Below are 17,094 nucleotides of genomic sequence, written 5' to 3' on the forward strand. Positions count from 1 at the left end.
AAAAAAAAAAGAAGAAGAAAAAAAAAAGGGACAGAGCAAAAGTCCAGGCTCTCGGGCTGCACCACACTGCCTTCAGGAAGAAAGAGTGCCACAGAGGACAGCATCATGGCCGCGCACAACTGCCAGGGGTCACCTCCACTGGATGCCAGCTGTGTAGCCAGGCAGAAACCAGATTCTGCCACAGCTCTTTCCCTCGATCCTCCAGACCTGCTGACACATCCCAAAGTCCAGGCTGTGCTGAGAGCCTGGAGTCAGGAACTGGGAAAGGAGGATAACTATGGAAGGCAAGGAGACAGGGAGGCCTGAAGACTTGGAATCCCCATTTTCCTTCCCTCTGTCCTCCAAGGGGCTGGTTCTAGAAGGATCTCTTAAGTTATGTGAAGTCCTATAAGGTTTGGAGGAGGATATCAAAGAAACATATGCACACCACACACACACACACACACACACACACACACACACAGAGCTGGTAGCCTGACCCCAGTCAAGTCACATGCATATCTTGGCTGTCAGCCTGGCTGCATCATTTCATTCTGCTCCAACCTCCCCATACTGCATATGGCACATGCACCTGCATTTGTGCTCATCTCAGTCACATATCCGTGGCACACTCACACTAAATCACACCTTTCCCAAACCTATGCTCTCCCACTGGTATTTGAACACACACATACACCACACACTCTGCAGGCCCAGGTCTGAGCTCTCCATGCCCAGGCCTGGTTAGCTGGCTTACACACTTTTGTGTAGCCTCCCAACCAGAAAAGCAGCACAGGATTCTTGTCCAGGACCCAGGAGCATTTAAAGGGAGTGTAGTGAGACTCTGGAAGTCTTCATGGAACAGGTCAGATGAAACTTCAATCCCAACCAATCCCAACAGCTTGATCCCTTGAAACCCATGGGGAATGGAGCTGGGCAGATGAACAGGCATCCAGTGCCACCTAGTGGCACTCTGGGGGGATGGCAGGGGTAATAAGAAACCCCACTGTATCCCAAAGACCTGTAGTACTGGTATTCCACTGATGAGGGGTGGGATGGGGGAGACAGAAGCAGCATGCCTCTGAGTGGAACTTGGTCCAGGCCCAGTTCATTTGGAGGTATCAGAGGGGCTGCCCAAACGGTTAAGAGACTCCAAGACCTGGGAGAGCCAACAAGGGGTGGGCAGCTCCATGATTCACTGTCCACAATTGTTTTGAGTTCAAAACACTAAAAGGAAGAAATAAGTCATGTCACGAGGGAAGGAGGAAGAGGAAAGGATCTGTTCCTAAGGTTTAGTCCAGCTTGAGCTTGGCTTCTGATTCCCTTAACAGGTATAGGCTGTCATCTTCCAGGAAGCTGTAGGCAGAGGGAGAAGCTTATTGAGGATGGCACCTCACTCTGAGCACAGCCTGGGATAAAGGGGTGAGGGGCACAGGCAAGCCGGAAGAGGGCTATGGACACATGGAACCCTCTGTCTCCCTTAGGAGTGGGCAAGGAAGGGCACAGAGAAGATGAGCATAGGGCTGGGGCTGGCACCCACCTGAAAAAAAGGATGTAGACAGGGATGGTGCTGATGTGCCAGATGGCATGGGCATCCAGGACCCAGAAGAGGGGTGGGAAGTCCAGCAGCTCGAGCAGGGACAGCCCATGCAGCAGCAAGACCACTGCCATGCACTTGCGCACATGAGGCAGCTGATGACGGTTCCACAGGCACCAGGCCAGCCACCACACCAGGTTCACCACACCTGGGGGCCCGTGAGCAGGACAGGCCCACTCATCAGACCTCCTCCTTGTCCCCAGGTTGCCCCCTCCCCAAGTGCTTTGTCCTGGGACCATCCTCAGACTGTCCTCTCAGCCTCATTTCTCCCTCCTCCTCCCAAGGCCTCTCCAGAACCTCCAACTTCTGGAACCATGTCCTGAACCCATCTGCCCCACAGTTCTGCAGAAAGCTCAGCCTCCGGGGGTTCTGTCCTGCCTTACCAATTGCCACGTTGACCACCAAGTTGTAGCCGTAGTCAAAGTGGATGAGGCTCAAGTAGGAGACGTGTGCAGTCAGCAGCAGCAGCAGGAGGGCGCGGAAGGCACTGGCCACAGACGGGTGCTGCAGCCCCACGGTCCTGCCCCGCCACCCAAAGCAGCTCAAGATGCCAGGTAGCTTTCTTGCTCCCTGAACCACCTTCTTCAACAGAAGCACAGCTTGCTGAAGCCACTACCCTCTTCCCTGCCCAAGGAGGGCAGCCCTCCCCCCACCAGGGGGGAAGGCCAAGGAAGAGGCCCTGAATAGCACCCCACGAGAGGATGAGGAGCCCCTCATCCTGAACCCTTCAGATGGACTCACCTGACACAGCACAGGTAGACAGAGTGCAGGATGACGGCAGAGGCACAGAAGTAGTCCATCTTCTGAGGAGGGGGAGGGCCCACAGGGCCGTGTGAGGAGAGTAGGGTACTCAAAGGCTTGCAGAGGGCAGAGCCCACAGAGGGTGCACATAGGGACAGGGACAGGGAGGGCCTGGGCCTGGGCTTGCTGTCAACAGAGGCGTGGTCATATGCCTATAGGGTGCCTCAACCCTGACGGACTCACTATGTTCACATTGCACAGTGGTTTTCTGTGCCTGTGTTTATGTGTGTGTGTGTGTGTGTGTGTGTGTGTGAGTGAACTGGGGCTTCAACTCAGGACCTCACACTGGCTTGATTTTTTCACTCAAGGCTGATGCTGTCAGAAGGGGTAACAATGTCCATCAAGAAATGTACTCACAGAGCCAGGCGTGGTGGCTCACGCCTATAATCCTAGCTACTCAGGAGGCTGAGATCTGAGGATCAAAGTTCAAAGCGAGCCCGGGCACTAAAGTTCATGAGACTCTTTATCTCCAATTAACCTCTAGAAAATGGGAAGTGGGGCTTGGCTCAAGGGTAGGGCAGTAGCCTTGAGCTGAAGAGCTCAGGGACAACGCTCCGGCTGAGTTCAAGCCCCATGACCCCCCCCCCCCAAAAAAAAGTACTCACGGGCCAGGTGTTTGGCCTAGTGGTAGAATGCTTGCCTAACATGCACGAGGACCTGGGTTCGATTCCTCAGTATCACATACATAGAAAGGAGCCAGAAATGGTACTGTGGCTCAGGTGGTAGAGCTCTAGCCTTGAGAAAGCTCAAGGACAGTGCTCACCCTGGCCCTGAGTTCAAGGCCCAGGACTGGCAAAATAAATAAATTAATTAATTAATCAATCAATAAAATAAATGTACTTACTAGGGCCAGGAGTTTGGCCTAGTGGGAAAAGTGCTTGCCTCGCATGCATGAAGGCCGGGTTTGATTCCTCAGTACCACATACATAGAAAAAGCTGGAAGTAGTGCTGTGGCTCAAGTGGTAGAGCTCAAGGGGTTGATTCAATATCCCTTGACATACACCTCCACTTCCAGCTTTTTTTTTTTTTTCTGGTTAATTGGACATAAGTCTCAAGGATTTCTTTGTTGGGCATGACATCAAACTCTAATCTTCCGATCTCGCCTCCTGAGTAGCTATCATCCTAGCTAAGATTACAGGTGTGAGCCATGGTTTCTCAGCCCTGGCACAGTGATTGAAAACCACGCTGCAGCCAGGTTTCCACGGCATTGGTGTGTGTGCCACCTTGAGTGCACAGCACGGAATTCAGAGCTCAGGGACACTGGTCCTCACACACACTTCTACTAGCTGTTGGCCTTGAGTAAATGAATTCACTTCTCTGAGGCAAAATGAGCCAGTGATGGAACCTCACAGCCTTAGGAGCCCACGTGCTAGAGGCCGCTCTGCCCAAACTCCTGGGCCCCTCTGGCACTGTCCATGCAAGGGGATGAGAGGCACTCACCTCTGTGAGATCAGTGTCCCTGGTGTGGAAGACTGTGGACCAGAACCACGCATTAAGGGACACCTGAGGAAGGAGGGGTGGGTGAGTGTGTTGCATCAGGGTGTGGGGACTCCATGGGTTCACATCCACTGCCTTTGGGATGGGCTCTGAGGGAGAAAAATGTGCTTTCTGGGCCTCTAGACTCAGCCCATTTCCCCTCAAAATTGTAATATATCCTCCCAAGGCCCCCAAGGCCACAGGGACTACAGCCACCATAGGTTCTAGCCTGGCCTGGGAACCAGTCCTGGCAAAGCAAGTTTCCAGGTTACTCAACAGCTAAGGCAGCAGCCTGAGGGGCCTGCCTCCTCCTCCTCCTTCCCCCCCCCCCTGACCTCCTCCTCCTCCTCCTCCTCCTCCACCAGCCAGGTGAAGACAGCCACACCTGGGCCCAGGGCAGTGGGTGACCTCAGTCTCTGGGGGTGGGGCAAGGTGGGTGGAATGGGGGGGAGCTTGGGCCAGCCCTGGGGTGTGTCTCTGAGCAAAGGAGGGAGATCCCACTAGGGCCCAGCCTCTGAGCACAGCTGCCAATCTAGCCTAGCTTTCTTCTGACCAGCCTGGCCCAACCCGCTGAGCCAGAGATTCGTCTAAGCCCTGGGAAGAGCAGGGGCAGGACAGAGGGGCTGCAGACAGCAAGGGCCCCTGGGAAATGACATGGAGAGAGCAGGAGTCATCTTGCAAATGAGCTCGAGTCTTATGGGTGTTGTTGCTGGCGCTTTCTTCAGGGCTGGCTGGGTTCTGGGGTGCAGTGTTGAGGCTGGGCAATCAAGGGAAGGAACAACAGGGCCAGCCCTGTGTGCCCCAGAGGAGGGGCGGGATGCCTAGGGTGGGACTGGCCTGCCAGAGATGAAAAGGACAAAAGAGCTGCTAGCTTTGGTACCAGGATAACTGAGCAGACCAGGGGCAGAGGGAGCAGGGCAGGAAGCCATTGGGTCGGATCCAGCAGGGAAGGCTAGGCAGACATCTGAGGGGAGAGTGGGCAGAGCAGGAAAGGAGGAGGCACAGGATTCAGCCAGGCCATCCAGCTACCATCCCGCTGTTGGGATGCCTGTGGCCTGTCCAGCCCAGGCCTTGCTCTTCCGCTGCTCTGGACACTGGCAAAGGCCCTGCCTCTCAGCCAAGCTCCCTGTCTGGGACACATGTGGGCTAGCCTGAATGGTCTTCCATTCCTTCCTGCCCCTGAGGGCTGGTAATTTCTCCTCCTTTAAGGACAGCCATTCTGTCTCTGCTACCTGCCTCCAGGCTCCCTGCTACTGTCGGTTCCTCTGGGAAATAGGACAAAAGCTTCTGGCTTCTTGGACACTGGGTTACAGAGGGTCACAGCTGGGAGAGGAGCTGCCCAGAGCTAGAGACAGATGTGGGCAATTGCCAGAGCCAGGACTATGCAGGACAGATGCAGGGACAGCTTAGGGAAGAGACAGGCCCAGGAGCTAGTGTGGGAGGAAGAAGGGAAGGAGCAGGGACTAGCAGCCAGCCAGGCCTCCTTGTCATCCACAACAGAAAGGAAGAGGCCACAAGAGAATCAAGTGGAAGTTGGAATACCCAAAAGCAGCAGGATTTGCATTGGGCTAGGCCTTTGCTCCACAGGAGAGATGGTGGGGCGGGGGGCGGGGGGAGGGAGGGGAGGGGGCTGCTGGGTCCCCTGCCCTGCCTCCTTCCTGGAGCACCTTTGGCTTTGAGACCCAAGTGAAACCTGGAAGCTGCACCCCTTGGCAATCTTCTCTCCCTGAGAGAGTATCCAGTATGGGGGGTGACTCTTCTGCCAACCCTTTCCTTAGACTTAGAATTCAGGGCTCCAGTGGCTCATATTTATAATCCTAGCTACTCAAGAGACTGATATCTGAGAATGGTGGTTCAAAGCCACCCCAGCAGGAAAGACTGTGAGACTCTTTTCTCCAATTAAAAACCAAAAAAGGGGGCTGCGAGTTTGGGCCAGTGGTAGAGTGCTTGCCTAACATGCACAAAGACCCAGGTCCGATTCCTCAGCATCACATACATAGAAAAAAGCTGGAAGTGGTGCTGTGGCTCAAGTGGTAGAGCTCTAGCCTTGAGAAAGTCCAAGGACAGTGCTCAGGCCCTGAGTTCAAGCCCCACAACTGGCAAAAAAAAAAAAAGAAGTGATCACAATGTGCTAGTCTTGAGCATAAATAGCTCAGGGACAGTGCCTGAGCATTGAGGTCAAGCCCCCAGACTGGCATAAACACATAAACACACACACACACACACACACACACACACACACACACACAATGCAAGCCCTAGAGCCACACTGTTAGGGTTCAAATCTCAGTTCTGCTTTCCCTGTGTGTCCTTGGTTATTTAGTCTTGCTGTACCTCAGTTTTCTCATCTGTAAAATGGGAACAACTCCAGTGTTGACCAGGGCTTACTGAAATGCAGTGTAGGGCATGCTGCTGGGCCAGGGCAGAATTTTATGTGTTACTTTTGTTACCAGTGGGCTAGCAATGGAATAGCTCTCTAGAGTCTTGAGGCCAAAGATCAAGTCTGCTTCCCATTCTCTCCAGCCAAGGAGGTCTATATTAAGTGCTCAAATTAGAACAGAATATTAGCTATTTTTATTTTTTATTTTTGGGGGAAGGAGAATATATTGGGGTTTGAACTCAGGACTTTGTGCTTGCTAGGTAAACACTTTACCATTTAAGCCATACCCCCATATCTTCTTGCTCTGTGTATTTTTCAGATAGGGTCTCCTACTTTTTGCCCGGGCTTGTCTTGAACTGTAATCTTCCCATCTCTGCCCCCTACATATTTGGAATAACAAGTATGAGTCACTCAGCCTGGCACATTGTTTAACTGGGACTTGAATTTGGTATCTGATGCTTTCACTCACTGGCTGGCAGCCTACCACCTGAACCATACCTCCAACTCGCAGCACATTTTATTGAGAAGGGGTCTTGCTATGCTGCCCAGGCTAACCCTGAAGATCTAAGGTCAAGTGATTCGCTGACCCTTCTCCCCAGGTAGATGGGACCCACAGTCACCTGCTGCCACACATAGCTCAGCTGTGGGTTTGTTTGTTAGTTTTTCTAATTTTTTTTTTGTTTGCCAGTCCTAGGGCTTAAATTCAGAGCCTGGGTACTGTCCCTGGGCTTCTTTTGCTCAAGGCTAGTGCTCTATTACTTGAGCCACAGTTCCACTGCTGCCTTTTCTGGTAGTGTAATGGAGTCTCATGGACTTTCCTGGCCAGGATGGCTTAGAACCATGATCCTCAGATTTTAGCCTCCTGAGTAGCCAAGATTACAAGTATGAGCCACCAGCCTGGCTCAGCTGAACAAGTAACCAAGCTTCTGTGATGATCTCAGTGGCCTCACCCCCAGGACAGCATTAAAACAGCACCTGTTTTCTAGGAGAGCTGTCTTATATGCGTGGTAAAAAAAAAATGGCTGCTGTTATTCCTGCACAGTCCACAGCTGATGTCCCATAAATGTTGTTTTCCTTAATTTGGTCCAGTAGGCTGACTCCATCACTTTCCTTCATCAGCTTCCCTGTCTTTAAAGGTCATCAAGTTCAAGGTCAAACCTTGGGATTCCTGGAATGTAGACACCTTGCCCTGGGTAGAGCCTCTTTTCCTAGTTCCAGAGACAGTAGCCCAACATTAGGATCCCAACTGATAATGTTTCTCTTCTGAGTTTGTAACCAAGGCACAAGCAGAGGACAGATGGACAGAGAAGGAAGGGAAATCCCCAGACACAAGTGCATGGCTGCTCCAGACTCCTCAGCCAGGCTGGAGGGGAGTGCGAGGGGCACACATGATAACCAGCCAGAGGTCAGTGGACTGGCCCAAACACCAAGCAAGAACTTCACAAACACTGAGGAATGGAAGTGGCCAGAGCAAGGTGCCAGTGATGGGGGGCGGGGGAACAGCAGGAAGGAGAGGACAGGGACGAGGGGCTGGTGCAGTCTGCTGGAAAATAGGAAAATTGAGACAAAAATATCACAGCCGTGAAACTGGTTGCATGCCAAGGGAGCCAGATCTGTCAGGAATTTGACCCCAGTGCTAAGCCCCAGTGCTCTGGGCTGTCATTGACACCGTAGTGGTGGGGACAAGTGAGTCTTTAAATAGCTCGGTGTCTCAGAAGTGGAGGAGGCAGAATGTTAAATATGATGCCTGCTGCCTCCTGTCCCCTCCCAGGGGCTAGTGTCTCACCCTACCTCAGGCTCAGTAAGCCTGCCCTGGCTCACTCTCCAGAGAAGAGGAGCTTTTTCCACCATCAAAAAGGATTCCTTGATTTCCTGCCATTTCCATTCCACTGGCTCTTTTCTGATCATCAGAAAACCCTTCCTGAAGTCTAATCAACATTCAGCTGCAGGAACAACCTATCTCTTCCTGTGGTTTCCCTCAACAGAGGTGACATATCAGGCCTTACCTCCAGAAATCATCCTATAGAGACAGTCAGGGCTTCCCTTCAACTGCTTCCTGTCACTCTTACACTTGAGGACCTGTCCCTACTAGAGGAAGGGATAGGGAATTCCTTTGGTCTCCTAGCTGCAGGAGAACGCCAAGTTTCCTTCTCCTGGAAGTCAATGAGCCTTTGCTAGGTGCCAGTGGCTCACATCTATAATCCTAGCTGCTCAGGAGTTTGAGATCTGAGGATCACGGTTCAAAGCCAGCTCAAGCAAGAAAGTCTTTGAGACTTTTATCTCCAATTAACCCCCAAAAGAGCCAAAGTAGAGCTGTGGCTCAAGTTGTAGAGTACTAGCCTTGAGCAAAAAAGCTCAGGGATACTGGGAATGTGGCTTAGTGGTAGTGTTTGCCTAGAATGCATGAAGCTTGGGTTTTCTCAATACTACATAAACAGGAAAAGATGAAAGTGGCTTTGTGGCTCAGGTGGTAGTTAGCCTCAAGCAAAAGAAGGTCAGTGACAGTGCCCAAGCCTTGAGTTCAAGCACAGGACATTAAAAAGAAAACACACACACACACACACACACGCACGCACGCACGCACACACACACACACGCACGCTTCAGTATGCAGAACTTAGCAGGCTATCCAGCCTTGCTTTCCCAGCCATAGGCCAGGTCTATATAGCAAGGCAGGGTAGCTTTCTGCCAAAGCTTCACTAGCCTCCTCGGGACTATCGTCTCTTCATTTCCCAGAGACAAGGCTATTACACCCTTAAACCAAGACATAGCCCAGAGCTGACAGTGGCCTTCCCATTGCACCCCAATTTACAGAAAGGCCTCATTATTTCCAGAAGACCAGCCCAGGACAAAGACCACTGCCACGCCCTCCAAACGACTCAGACTTTCTCCCTCCTACAGAAACATACAGAGCTTAGGGACAACTGAAGTAGGTGGGCTGGCCTGGAAATATGCCTGCAATCCCAGCATTCAGTAAGGAAAGCAAGAGGACTGAGAGTTGGAGTCCAACTTTGACTACAGAGTGAGACCCTGTCTTAAAACAAAACAAGCTGGGCTCAATGGCTCACAGTGGCTCACGCCTATAATCCTAGCTACTCAGGAGGCTGAGATCTAAGGATTGTGGTTCAAAGCCAGCCCAGGCACTAAAGAACATAGGACTCATCTCCAATTAACCACTAGAAAATGGGAAGTGGGGCTGTGGCTCAAGAGGCAGGGAAATAGCCTTGAACTGAAGAGCTCAGGGACAGCCCCCAGGCCCAGAGTTCAAGCCCCATGACCCACACCAAAAAAAAAAAAAAAAAAAAAAAAAAGCCAGCACAGTAGCTCAGGTCTATAATCCTGGTTATTTAGGAGGCTGAGATCTGATGATCACAGTTCAATGCCAGCCCAGGCATTAAAGTCCCTGAGATTCTTATCTCCAGTTAACTACCAGAAAACTGGAAGTGGTACTGTGGCTCAAGGGGCAGGGTGATAGCTCTGAGCTGAAGAGCTCAAGGACTACATCCAGGCCCAGAGGTCAAATCCCGTGACCAAAAAATAAAATAAAAATAAAACCACAAGAATAAAAAAAAAACAAACTTGATCATCCTCTATAGTGGGTCTGAGGCCATGTCCACTGAGAGCCTTGTGATGGCAACAAGGCGACCCCCTGACCTAGCACCCCATGTCCTGCAGAGTCCTAAGGCCTAGGCTCCATCTATTTGTTCTCTACTTCCTGCCCCACATCATCCCCAACTCTTGCCCAAACAGGTCTTGGCTATACCGGACTGCTGGTATTTCACTAAGAAGTTGAGGTGCAGATATAAGAGATGAGAGAGCCCGGAATCAAGACCTTCTGAAGTGCCCTCGGGACTGTGGTTCAAGCACAGAGGTATTGAGCTTTGTTCTTGACAGCATTACCTGGTGGTCTCTAAGAGGGGTTGGGAACAAGGCGGGCAGACAAAGCCATGGCCCTAGAAGAACCCCAAGGGAAAGGGGATAGGTGGGACCTTTTCAATTGCCTGCTTTCCTGCTTTCTTGACCAAGACCAAATTCCCTTCTCAGTGGGGGGTCTATCCAAGAAGTGGGGGCTCAGGCCAGGAGTGTGACCTAGTGGTAGAGTGTTTGCCTAGCACACATGAAGCCCTGAGTTCAACTCCTTGGTATCACATACACAGAAAAAGCTGGAAGTGGTGCTGTGGCTCAAGTGGTAGAATGCTGGCCTTGAGAAAGCTCAAGGACAGTGCCCAGGCCCTGAGTTCAAGCCCCTTATGCTGCCCTAAGGCTGCCTGCACAGGCCCCACCCATATTCCTGACCCCCCTCCATGGAGTGACTGAATCTTAACTCCTTTCCCCCATATACCCATGTCTAAGCCTTGTCATGCGCACAAGTCTCCCATGACACCTCTCCTCCCTGGTATTCACTCCCTCCTAGACGACGTGGCCTCTCTGCCTCAAAACTCCCCCAGCTACCAACCTGGACCATCCCAGGCTCTGCCTGCCTCCTGCCTCTTGCCTCCCAAGGGAGCTAGGCCCATTACATTTCACTCTCTAGGACAAAGCTTGCAGCCCCTACAAGTACCAACTCCATGTCTACCCACAGCAAATGCTCAGCTAGCTTTCAGCCCAGAATATGGAAGCAGCCCAGGCTGAGAGCTTAGGCCTTCAAGTCATTGTGCTAGTGGTTAGACCTAGTTCCTTTACTTGCTAACTAGTTAGCTATTCACTTGCCAGATCTGAACCTTTCTCTGATAAGGATTACATGAAGGAATATATGTTCAGTGCTCAGGACATAATTTCTGTTCCTTCTAGGAGCCTGGCCCAGGGTTCTGCTGGAAGGGAAGACCTGACACAATCCCTTCTCTGGTACAACTGTAATTTTAGCCTTGGAAAACTGGGTGGCTAGAAGTCCTGGGGGTCAGAGGATCAAGAGCTCCTCCTGTCAGGTCACCTACCCAGGCGAAGGCCACGCAGGTGTGGTACATGGGGGAGGAGGCTGGCACGAAGGCGCGGTAGCGGCAGAGCATCACCAGGCTGGCCAGGCCATTGAGGAAGGAGGCCACGGCAGAAGCTGGCTCTTGGATGAACAGGAACCGAGAGAAGGGCCACTGAAAAAAGGAGAAGAGGGCCGTGGTCTGAGGGACAGGCAACCCCTAGGGTGCTACATCAACAGTTTTCCAGTTGTTTCCTCAGCTCTGGACTTTGGCCAAAGGCTTTGGTTTTCCAGGTGAATGAGCAGCTCTACAGTCACTGCTGGTGAGGATCAGGACCTTGTGCCAGCCAGCCACACTTCTCTACCTCTGAGGAGAACAGGTACGCCAATAAAGATGGTGTGTCCATCCGGACAAGAGGTTTTAATCCCTCTTCAAGTGCTTCCCACATCCTTGGAACATCAGCTTATACTCTAGCAAATTAGGGAGAATAATTCCTACCAACCTCAACTGTTAAAACGACAATATTATGCTAAAAGGCACCTGGAGAGTGGGCAATCTGAGGGGTATTAATATCAATACTGGCTGCTACTGGAGAAGCGACAGAAAAACATGCCATTATGAGAACTTCAATGACTTAAGAAGTCCAACACCCCTCTCCAAGGAGACCTCAAAGCCGCCCAGATCCTATTCCTCCAAATCCACAAATGGGCCACATTAGTTCCACCAGATCACAGGAAAAGACGTGGCTTCTGACTAGGCCTTGCTCCAAGCACTCACCATCACCCCGCACTTCAGACTGCTTGCATAGTATAGACCAACCAAAGTACACCTCGTTCCTACCACATCTCCACCAACATACCTTCTCTGACCTTGCCACTCACCTTGCCATGGAACTGAGGCACTCTGTAGCCTTCCTGGAGGTAAAGGCCAACGGTGACCCACATACACTCATACTTACAGTCATCCCGACAAGTCCAGCCTGAAATAGATAAATGGAGCCAGTCGGCTCTCCAGCCAAGGGAGGCACAGAGAGAATCAGATGGAGGTCCAAGTATAAATGAGGGCCAAGAGGGCCTAGATGTTGGAGAGAATCAGAAATCTTAAATTTCTAGCTTTCCACCTGTGTAGAGAGAGAGAGTGGGACTTATGCATAAGAGGAAGGGGTGTTGATATACATAAGCAACTTTTAGGGGTGAGAGAAAATGGAGATGTTTCTTCTTTCACCCAAGTTGGAAGATTGTGTATGTGTGTTGGTCCTGGGTTTAAACTCAGGGCCTCTTGCTCTCACTTTCCATTTAAGGCTGGCACTCCACCATTGAGTCATATTTCTATTTCTGGATTTGGGCTGGTCTTTGGGGCTTTGGATTTGTTGGCCCAGGTTGGCTTTGAACTGCAGATCTCAATCTCCTGAGTAGCTGGAACTACAGGCATGAGCAACCAGTGCCTGGCTTCAAGATGGGGAGCTTAACATCTAATGGACTCACCTATGGACAACTGAGTGTACATTTGCCCTTTCAGAACATGTGTTGTTGTTATTTGTCTAGGAGGAGTTCTTTCTGCCTCCCTATGTCCTGGAGAAATGAAGCACAAATGCTTCACTCTGACTTTTGAGGTTCTGAGTTGCTTTCCCACCTCACTTTTCATACTCTGTTCTTGGGTAAACTAAACCATTGAGTGTACCCACCTCTGTCCTCCATGCTCTCTGTTCCATCTGTATGGAATGGAAGAAGGTAATACAGTACAAGCTGCATCTCAACTTTACCGTTTATAATCTGTGTGACTTTGGGCAGGATCTTAATGTTTCCCCCATTTGTTAAATAGAGAAACTACCTCAAGGCTGAGAACGTGGCTTAGTGGTAGAGTGCTTCTCTAGCATGCATGAATGAATCCCTGTGTAAGTTCAGGGACAGTGCCAAGGCCTGAGTTCAAGCTCCAGAACTGACCAAAAAAAAAAAAAAAAGGAAGGAAGGAAGGAAAAAAGGAAAAATTACCTCAAAGGCTGTGGTGAAAGCTATTTGACCTGGTGTGCCATACAATAGGTGCTCAATATGCCTGTTCCTAAAATTATGGATGGGAGTCAACTGTGCTCATCTGGAAGCCATTCCTTCATAACGTATTATGTATTATGCATTTTCTTATGCCTCAGAGAACACTTTTTATGATACTTTCTTAGACATTAAATTCATTTTTCACATGATATTTTATACAAGAACACTTCAGATGTGCTATCAGAGGTGACTGATTTTAACAAATCCTGTTAGATTTGTATCAACTAGTTACAAGTTCTATTCATAGTATTTTGTGAATTACTGCCTTTTCGTTTAAAAAAAGATGGCCTGTTTTGAGCCTTTGTATAGGTATATTCCTGCTTTTTTGACAAGAGAAAAACTTTAAAACTGTCCCAGACAGAAAAAGTCAGAGCTATCAGAAGTGTTTTTAGTGTTTCCTGTAATGCAATTTGTTCATTGTAAAGGTGGACATTTAGTGTTCCGTGTAATCTTCAATTAAAAAAACAATTAAAATCTGTTTTTAAAAATATTACATAAGGATCCCTCCCTTCCCCCATTCTAAAAGCCAGAATCTTCCTTTCTGAGTCAGTGCTGAATCGTTAGCAGAGGCTAACAGCTCTCATGTCTGGACCCCCTGCCGGCAAAGGCAGGACCTTGGTCTGCTTTCTGGGTCACTCCAGGGCCTTGCTCTGCAAGAAGCATTTAATAAACAGCAGTTTTAATTAATTAAAAAAAAAAACTTCCAGGGTCATAAGTCAGGATGATAAGAAAGTCCACCACTCCGAAGCTTCCACACAATCTTAAGGGTTCCGCGGGGGAAAACACAGAGAGCGCGCAGAGTGTGCAGAAGCTTGGGGGCGCGAAGGGCGTGGCCAAAGACCGTGGGCGTGGCTTCGCAGAGGGGCGGGGCTTACCTGCCAGGCTCATGTAGATTGGCTGTCGGGAACGGAAGTGGCTCAGTGCGCCCCCTGAACAGTTCCGCTCCTCGCATCGGAGCACGCAGTCGCGGTACACCGGTTCGCGGTCGCCTTGAGAGCCGCTCACGAGCGCTGCTGCCCCGGCTAGCAGCATCAGCCGTGCTGCTCGTTCGGCCATCCCGTCACTCCGGCTGGCGACGTAGGGAGGAGCTTAGGAGCATAAAAAGCCTGCACTTCCGGAGTAACCGGAAGTACCTGTGTTCCCTTTTGTACCGTCCCCCGACGTCCATTCATTTTAAAGGAAAGTTCCCGGATGGCGGGCGCCTGCCCCGCCCCTCGCCCCGTCGCCGTGGTTGTTGTTCAGATGCCGGTCCTGGGGCTTGAACTCTGGGTCTGGGCGCAGTCCCTGAGCTTTACTGCTGACGCCGGCGCCATCCTTACATCTCAGCCTCCTGAGCCGCACCTTGCTTTACGCGCCGGAGTTAAGGGCTTGCGACGCCGGATAGGATGAAGAACAATCTTTCTTTTTTTTTTTTTTTTTTTTGCCAGTCCTGGGCTTGAGCTCAGGGCCTGAGCACTGTCCTTGGACTTTCTCAAGGCTAGAGCTCTACCACTTGAGCCTCAGCACCATTTCCGGCTTTTTTCTATATGTGGTACTGAGGAATCGAACCCGGGTCTTCATGCATGCTAGGCAAGCACTTTAACCACTAGGCCAAACTCCCGGCCGGATGAAGAACAATCCATACCGCACGGCAGTGGCTCACGCCTGTCCTAGCGTGAACTACCAGCTTCACCATTCATGACTTGAGTTCAAGCCCCAGGATGGGCACCAAAAAAGGAAGGAAGCAAAAGGAAAGGAGGAAGGGCGGGAGGGAAGGGAAAAGAGAGAAAAAGAAAAAAAGTGCACTATAATTTAATATTAAAAATATAATTCATGCCAAGTGTGGTGCCTCACACCTGTCATCCTAGCTACTCAGGAGGCTGAGATCTGAGGATCAAGGTTCAAAGCCAGCCTGGGCACAAAAGGACCTGAGACTCTTATCTCCAATTAACCTCTAGAAGACGTGAAGTAGGGGTTGGCTCAAGGGTAGGGTGGTAACCTTGAGCTGAAGACCTCAGGGACAGTGTCCAGGCCGTGTTCAAGCCCCATGACCCACAAAAAAACCAAAAACAAATCATCCCAGGTGTGGGTTGCAGGTGGCTCACCCCTGTAATCCTACCTCCTCAGGTGGCTGGGATCTGAGGATCACAGTTCAAAGCCAGCCGGGGCAGGAAAGTCCATGAGACCATTACCTCCAATTAACCACCAGAAAACTGGAAGTGGTGCTGTGGTTCAAAGTGGTAGAGCGGGATAGCCTTAAGCTGATAGAGCTTAGGGACAGTGCACAGGCCCCAAGTTCAAGCCCCATGACTGACCAAAAACAGAAAAAAGAAATAATTAACATGAGATTCTATTCACTCAGCTAGCAAATACTTTTTGAGCCCTTAGCTCTAGCACTATGCTAAGCTAGGTATGCTCGAACCTGCCATTCACATTGCATTTTCTGTGAATGATGCTGGGTAGGGGGTACCATTCACACTGTTTTCTGAAAAGTTACTTCTTATAGAAAAAATAAAGTAAGGTCAGGAGTGTGGCTTAGTGGTAGAGTGCATGCCTACTGTGCACAAATCTCTAGGTGGGATTCCTTGGTACCACATACACAGAAAAAAACCAGAAGTGATGCTCAAGTGGTAGAGGGCTAGCTTTGAGAAAGCTCAATGACAATACCCAGACCCCGAGTTCAAGCCCCACAACCAACAAAACACAAAAATAAAAATAATTATTAAAAAGACAAAAGAGGGGCCAGGAGTTTGGCCTAGTGATAGAATGCTTGCCTAGCATGCATAAAGGCCTGGGTTCGATTTCTCGGTACACATACATACAAAAAAGCCAGAGTGGGGCCGGGAGTTTGGCCTAGTGGTTAAAGTGCTTGCCTAGCATGCATGAAGACCCGGGTTCGATTCCTCGGGGTACCACATACATAGAAAAAAGCTGGAAGTGGTGCTGAGGCTCAAGTGGTAGAGCTCTAGCCTTGAGAAAGACCAAGGACACTGCTCAGGCCCTGAGCTCAAGCCCAGGACTGGCAAAAAAAAAAAAGCCGGAATGGTGCTGAGGCTCAAGTGGTAGAGCTCTAGCCTTGAGAAAGTCCAAGGACAGTGCTCAGGCCTGAGCTCAAGCTCAGGACTGGCAAAAAAAAAAAAACCCAAAAAACAAAAAAAGACAAAAGAAAATAACATGGAAAATGTCCTCATGTTGAGAGCACACTTGACAGTGACTGGGAAATTGAGTAAAACACCACAGATGAAAATAATAAAACAACCACTCAGTAGCTAAGAGAAAACAAGACTAATACAAATTTGCATCTGGCAGATGGGGATTTTTTTCTTTTTCTTTTCTTTTTTTCCTATTTAACCCAAGCTGGCCTCAAGCTCCTGTAGATTTGTCATTTTATAATACTTTTGTCCTTTCATTTTATCCTTACTATTTTGTGGATGAATTTATTTTTTGTGGGTCATGGGGCTTGAACTTGGCCTGTTCACTGTCCCTGAGCTCCTCAGCTCAAGGCTACTGCTCTACCCCTGGGCCTGGGCATTGTCCCTGAGCTCTTCAGCTCAAGACTACCAACCTACCCTTGAGACAAGCCCCACTTCCTGTTTACTAGAGGTTAATTGGAGATGAGAGTCTCAGGTTCCCTGGGCTGGGAGTTTGGCCTTGTGGTAGAATGGCCTAGGGTGCACGAAGGCCCAGGTTCAATTCCTTGGTACAACAGAAGTGGTGCTGTGGCTCAAGTGGTAGAATTCTAACCTTGCGAAAGCCCAAGGACAGTGCTCAGTCCCTGAGCTCAAGGCCCAGGACTGGCAAAAAAAAAAAGTTTCAGGTCCTTTTATGCTGTGGCTGAGATCCTCAGATCTCAGCTTCCTGACTAGCTAGAATTACAGGTGTGAGGATGAATTTTTTTTTTTTAAATGAAGCTCTCCTCAA

The 17,094-nt window shown here is 50.1% G+C and overlaps 1 protein-coding gene across 1 annotated transcript; it reads right to left on the reverse strand.

The window, feature by feature from the left end:
• Positions 1-531: 531 nt before the first annotated feature.
• Positions 532-14,287, reverse strand: Pgap3 (post-GPI attachment to proteins phospholipase 3). Its single transcript, XM_090350770.1, has 8 exons — positions 14,070-14,287; positions 12,028-12,125; positions 11,168-11,320; positions 3,818-3,880; positions 2,318-2,379; positions 1,960-2,096; positions 1,520-1,724; positions 532-1,335 (listed from the first exon to the last, which is right to left on the reverse strand). The coding sequence occupies exons 1-8, from the start codon at positions 14,248-14,250 to the stop codon at positions 1,272-1,274; spliced, it is 963 nt and encodes a 320-aa protein (XP_090206896.1). The 5' UTR covers positions 14,251-14,287; the 3' UTR covers positions 532-1,271.
• Positions 14,288-17,094: the final 2,807 nt, after the last annotated feature.

Source organism: Megascapheus bottae, chromosome 17, assembly GCF_031878675.1.
Source record: "Megascapheus bottae isolate mThoBot1 chromosome 17, mThoBot2.hap1, whole genome shotgun sequence".
NCBI classification, from domain to species: Eukaryota; Metazoa; Chordata; class Mammalia; order Rodentia; family Geomyidae; genus Megascapheus; species Megascapheus bottae.